Below are 6,498 nucleotides of genomic sequence, written 5' to 3'. Positions count from 1 at the left end.
GGGGGGGAGAGAGTTGATGGCCCAGATAAAACCAGTGAGAAGGGCAGGCAGCAATTCAACCTGTCAGCTCTTCCCACTGATTTTACTAATGAGGTAGATTCAGGCTGGCATACACGTCGCGACACATCAGCTCGATACCACCCCTGATTGGATCGAGGTTGAAGTTTGGACGGTTACAACAAATTGAAGTTCAAATCCAGATTAGAAAGTGAGCTTTTGACCAAGTTTAGGGTTGAAAAGTGGACTTTTCCAGATTAGAAATTCACATGGAAAGGTTGATATGAATATTAAAGAAATAACTTAGGCATCTTAATTTTGCAAGCATGATACCTTCCAGGTCTACTGGTAAATCCCCAATCGGGGTGCTATAAACAGTAGCTCTTGACAGAGCACATTTTGGAGTATAGTAGTGATGAGATGGGCCGAGCAGAAACACCCGAGAACTGATTCACATGAAGAAAATTAGGAATTAGATACTGAACAGGATTAAGGAAAAAATGTGAGGAAAGAAGCCAGTTATAACAATGGAACTAGAAGATTGTCCTTTGTAGCATGTAGGGTGGGAATAACGAATATTAAGGGTACACGTTTGGCAGAACAAAAGTAGCTTACCAGTGATGTGGTTAGCATCAGTTTAGATTTATAGTTGGACCCATGCTTTTAAATTATGCACAATGTACAGCGTAAAAATCTGATGAATTAATTAGTTTAACTTATTAGTTTGTGTTACTTTATCAGGTAAGGTATGATATCTTTTGTAAATATGTTATGTCGACTTACTTTTCTAGTGACCTTTTATAATTCTAAAGAGTTCATTATAATGTTTCTAGCTTAGAATTGTTAGAAAGCAAAAAAAAAACACTTTTATGGATTTTTTTTAGTTTACTATTGAGAAGTATACTATGCATTATATTTGGTTATAATGGACAAAAGTGCATCATAGTATACAGTTTACATATAGTTCTTATGCCTGCATATAATGGTGCTTTCTACTACTTATCTAGCCATGTCAAACCAACAAACAAGCTAACAAGTAAATATCATACAGTAGTATATAGCAATATTAGTACTGTAAACATTCAGAGAGAAAAGTATTTGTTTGTTTTTAGCAAAGGAAACAACAGCCCGAAATTGCTTAACTCACATGTTAGTTGGATCAATGTTGCCAAAAGCATAAGCTGCACATCGCCCTGAGTACGAATAGCCAGCATGGCTGCAAGGAAAGTAAAGCTTATTGGTATTACAGAACAGTCGTGAACAGAATTCCACCTCCATACAATAAACATCAACTTACGGTGCAATTACGGCCCTAACATCAGGTGACTTCGTGAGAGCAGCTGCCGAAAGCCAACCATCAAGTTCCTCTTCCAGCTTGCTGGCTAATTGTGAACATGGAGCAGTACATGATTTAGCCATTTAGGATATAACAACTAGAAAGAAGAGGAATTAATGGTCATATACATCTTGCCAAGAGTAGGTGCATATTACGGATATCTTGTTGAAAATGGTTGGAAGTAAATCTAAAGTTTGGAAGCTGATGATTCAACTCAAAACAAAGTAAATGTTTCTGAATTACCGGCAAAACGTCACGCCTTACTACAACAAAACGCAAACTGTTCCAGCTGAATCAAATATGTCAAGTATGTCCACATTTGGACAGAATCAACACGACGAAGCCAGCGGTGTCCTAAAAGATGTCATGGCAGTACAGTTTGAATATGCAGCACACACAAAATTCACACTCAGCAGATTGTTCTTCAGATCCAACCACCTACAGAGCACACTGCAGCTGGCTCCTATGTTTGCAGTTGGATTCTGCAAACTACACAGTCCACCTGAACCCCGTGAATCTGATCAGAAACAACTGCATTTACGGCAGAATCTGCCACTCTGCTGCGCCATCTTGGTACCAAGGATGGAGAAACCATGAACGCTACAGGTAATGAAGTCAACAGCGCACACTTTCCCCACCTTAACAGGGCGCACGGATCCAATCCAATCCATAAACGCTACTCTAGTATGAAATTCTGCCGACACCGATAAGCCCCACCAAACCCCCCTAATCTGGCCGAGAAATCAGATCAAGCGCACAGAAAAGATTCCACCTTTCTCTCTCTCTCTCTCGTTCTCCCCCGGAAGAGAGGGGCGGGCGGAATCCAGCAGACTGAAAAAAGGGTAGGGGGATCAGGGTGGGAGCTGGAGGATGGAGGGGGTACCGTTGTTGGTGTACCAGGAGCCGGCATGCGAAGCCCTTCTCACGCGCTCCATCGTCGTGCGGGACGGAAGGAAGGAAGGGGATTCGATTGCGGTGGCTCTGCTCCTCGTCTGGGATGGTACTAGAGGAATTCCGGTACTAGACCTCTTTTTTTTTAGCCAAATACTAGACCTCTTTCGTGTCCGGTGCAGGTATACCTGGCCAAACGAGCCGGGCCGGCACGTAATCGTGCCTGGCCCGGCACGGCCCGCCAGGGCACGATTACTATACGGGACGTGCCGTGCCGGCCCGTGTGCTGCGCCCCCAGGCCCAGGCACGGCCTAGTTAGTAAACGGGCCGGCACGTTGGCCCGTTTAGCATTGGTGGGCTGCACATTTTCAGCCTGTTATTTGACGCACTGAGCGTTTTTTAGCCTATTTTTACATGTTGGGCCATATATAGGTATATAAAAAATAAAAAAAGTAATCGGGCCGTGCCGTGCCGGCCCGCGTGTCCAGCCTCCAGGCCCAGGCATGGCCCAGGGCGTGACGTGTGCCGGGCCTGGCCCGTTTAGCCCGTGTCGTGCCTGGCCCAAGGCGAGCCGTGTCGGCGTGCTCACGGGCCGGCCCGAAAAAAACGGCTCATTTGGCCAGCTATAGGTGCAGGGGTTTGCTGTCCAAATTGGGCCCGTGTACTCCAATTTTTAGGTGAATTTGGGCTTTTTAGAGCATCTCTAGCGGACCCCGCATCCCACAGACCCGTAAAACACGTTTGCAGTTCGCGAAAAAAGGCTTTGCGGGTCGGCACGGACTGCCACAAAGGCAGACCCCCAAACGGACCCGTATAAAAGGATATTCGCGGATCGGCTTTTTGCGGGATCTGTTTGGGAACGCCGCGTCAACCTGCAAATCGAAGACGCCCAATTCTTGAATTTGACATCGGTTCCGACAAATAAGTTCAAATTCGAACAACATAACACAGTTTACGCGCAAATAAAAGCTTTAGTTTAGTAGGACAAACGCAAAAGTGTTGGCCACGTCCGGCATCATCTTGGTCGATGTTCACTCCGCGCCATCGAGTCCATCTTGAAGTTCATCGCCACCACCGAATCCACCTCCGGCGCTTGTTCCAACTCCCGCACCGAAATCATCGACATTGGCACCATATGGAGCAGAGAAAACATCTCCGACACTGACACTGTAACACGCACTAGCCTATGGAACCATTCTCCTCTTCAAGATTTCTCTCGTTGCCATATCATGTCATTCTTTGGTGAGGTCGTCCATGTCATTGTGGCTCATTGTCATGATCTTGTTCTCTTCGGCGAGCAACTTGGACATGGCTTTGTTTTCAGCGGCACGTGCTCTTCTCTCCTCAATGGCCGCTTTGCACAGCCCCTCTTTCTTGAGCAATTGCCACTTTTCTTGCTTCTCCCTTGCCTTCTTCTCGACCAATTCTTTCTTGATCTTCAACGACTTCAACAACATTAACTCATTTGATTGCATCATGGCATCAATCTTCTCCCTCAAGCTCGATGCTTCGTGCTCTCTCTTCATCTTCTCCTTAGTCTTCTTGTCGCCATCGGGCTTGTTCAAATTTCTTGGGCCATCATCATCCTCTTCTTCATCCATGTTTGTAAGTGAACCTCTCTTCGGTGGGGATTCTTTTTCGATCAACTTCCACTTCTCGCACTCTTTGAGCAAGTCCCAACAATGCTCTAGTTTGAAGAATTTGCCTTCCGAAGCTTCCAATTCTTTGTATCTATGTTGGGCAATTCTGTCCTACATAATTTGAACAAAGTGAAATGATGCAATATGATGTGCACAACTTGAACAAGGGCAAAACAAACTCACATAGTCGGATTCCACGGTTCCACTTGGAGGTGCATTGCGTACTTGCTCCAAGCAAGCTTCCCAATGGATGCACATAGGCTTGATCACATCCCAACGCCCTTGAAGCGACCGAAATGTGCGTGGAGTCCTATTGGGATACTTTGCCATCATGCGGAAGTATTGATCTTCGATCCTTTGCCAATACCTCTTGGCGGTTTGAGAAGTACCCGTGCATGCATCAAGAGACACCGCACTCCATGCCCTGATCAGGATTTGATCTTCCAAGATCGTGTAGTTCTTCGGTCTCTGGCTTTTCCCAGTTTTTGTTTGCGATTGCTCATACGCTACCTCATCGATCTCCTCCACTTCTTCCTCACCACCATGATCATCCACGCTGCCCTCCGTTTCATTGTAGTCGAATGCGGCAAACGGGGCTTAATCGATGTCAACAGCGTTGGTGTCCAACAAGTTCACGAACTCGACAGTTGCATGTTCGAACCATCGCTATAGTGAACGACAACAAGTCACGAGCTATCGCAAATGGCCAAAAGCAAAGAAAATTGCCATGACCAAAGACGCATACCTTCCGGCATTTCGTCAAACACCTCGCTTGCGGTGGGAGCAGCACCGTTGAGCGGCATCGCCGGGGAACCTCTTTCCGGGGCGGAGTGAGTGGATGAAGGAGACGACTTCTTTGTAGCCGGAATCCTCTTCCTCTTTATGCCGGTGGCCTTGGCGACCTTCTCCGCCGTTGGCCGGGATCGCGAAGCGGCGTTGGCACCCGGAACGCGGGCCTTCGCGGCGGGGGCAGCCGGATTCCCGCCCTCCACGACCACGTTTCCCTGCCGCTTGCGAGCAGGCGCGACGGTACCTTGGGCGACAGCGGGGCCAACATGGCCGGCGACGAGATCCGCCAGAGGGGATTGAGCGAGCGCGACCTCGACGGTGACAGGGGACAGTAGGGAGTCATCCATGGCGGCGAAGGAGGCCGGGAAAGATGCACCGGAGCGTGAGGTGGCAGGCCAATGGTGGCGGAGGGTGGGGGAGCGGGAACGGCCGTGCGGAAATGTCCCTCCCGCCAAATCTCGCTGCGGATAGGGGCTGAGCTCGGGTCGTCCTCTTAGCCCGTGAATCTAGAGGTCAGGGGAGATCTTTTGCCGCGCCCCGCAAAAACTTTTACGGGTCGGCCGCGAATGCGGTGTCTGATCGAGCAGGTTTTCCCGCCCCGCCCCGCATTTTGGCGGTTATTTTGTGGGTCGGGGCGGGATGCGAGGTCTGCTAGAGATGCTCTTACGGGTCAGAATTGCTGTAGACGATCATAGGAGTTTTCCTTTTTTCGTAGATCCGATTATTCAAAAAGTTTTATCTTTTAAACCGTACGCTCAAATATCGAACCGTTTTCATCGTTGGATTCGTCGCATCGAGATCTTCAAAACTAGGCCTCATGTTGATAGGTTTTGATAAACTTTTCTTTCATAAATAAACCAGACGAAAAAATCAAACCGAGAGCACTTTTTTCCCTTTCCGAAAGAGGCACGACTGTGCCTCTTGCGGAACCAAAACTGGCCTCCACGAGAAGTAAATGTATGCTTCTCATGGAAGGAGAAAAGAAAAAAGATGTGTTTTTTCGTTTTTGAGAAGCACAACTGTTCCTCTCGTGAAAGCAAATCCGTGCCTCTCACAGAAGGAAAAAAACTTGTTTTTCCATTTTTGAGAGACATGATTGTGCCTCTCATGGAAGCAAAAGAATGTATTCTTTCATTTTCGAGAGGCACGAGGAAGCAAATCCATGCCTCTCACGGAAGGAAAAAATAAAACACGTTTTTTCGTCTATTTTTTTATTTTGAATTATTTTTGTCCAAAACCTAAGAGAAACAGATGAGAAACGAGAAAGCCAAAAAACCAAAAAAAAATCATCTAAAAGCTGAAAACGCGTGCGGAAAAAACAGAGGAAGCATCTAGAGCACGACACGTGGTGGCGGCTGAGAGCACGCCACTCTCAGCCCATGCCAGGTGACCCTTGCGAGGGCTTCCGAAGGAGTACTACTTCATTAGTTGCTCTCCTAGACTTCAGGGATTACTTGGGGTGGTCTCAGAGCGCTCTAAGTGATGCGTACAACCGTTGCCACAGGTTGCGTGTTGGGCCCTCCCGCTGGATTTAAAAAAAAACAAATTTATGTATGTGTTTTTGTTTTTTAGGTGTTCTTTTAGGGGGGGGGGGTTGCATTTCTGTAAGATTTGCAGAAGAAAGTGTGACACATTTTGTTTGCGCGTCTTTTTATGCTTCCACGAGAAGCAGAAATCTGTTGCCGCAAAAAATAAAGTTGTGCTTCTCGAAAAATAAAAATATGAGTTTTCACAATAAGCACAGGTTTACTTCCAGGGAAGGATAGTTGTGTGTCTCAGGAAGGAGAGTTTTTGTGCATCTATGCTTCTCGTGAAGCCACAAATTACTTCCGCGAGAGGCATAGC

The 6,498-nt window shown here is 47.1% G+C and overlaps 1 protein-coding gene across 1 annotated transcript in view; it reads right to left on the bottom strand.

Annotated features, from left to right (window-relative positions):
• LOC119329716 (protein MEMO1-like) overlaps nucleotides 1-2,364 on the bottom strand; it is a 7,158-nt gene extending 4,794 nt beyond the window's left edge. The window contains exons 1-4 of the mRNA XM_037602789.1: nucleotides 2,217-2,364; nucleotides 1,295-1,379; nucleotides 1,145-1,213; nucleotides 331-443 (exon numbers count right to left, since the gene is read on the bottom strand). Of these exons, the coding sequence (XP_037458686.1) occupies nucleotides 331-443; nucleotides 1,145-1,213; nucleotides 1,295-1,379; nucleotides 2,217-2,268 (319 nt within the window). The 5' untranslated portion in view covers nucleotides 2,269-2,364. The remainder of the gene's footprint in view (nucleotides 1-330; nucleotides 444-1,144; nucleotides 1,214-1,294; nucleotides 1,380-2,216) is intronic.
• Between the last annotated feature and the right edge of the window lie 4,134 nt (nucleotides 2,365-6,498).

The sequence above is a fragment of the Triticum dicoccoides genome, chromosome 7A (assembly GCF_002162155.2).
Source record: "Triticum dicoccoides isolate Atlit2015 ecotype Zavitan chromosome 7A, WEW_v2.0, whole genome shotgun sequence".
NCBI lineage: Eukaryota > Viridiplantae > Streptophyta > Magnoliopsida > Poales > Poaceae > Triticum > Triticum dicoccoides.
Note: the sequence above shows the minus strand (reverse complement) of the source record. Positions and strands in the feature narration are given on the sequence as shown.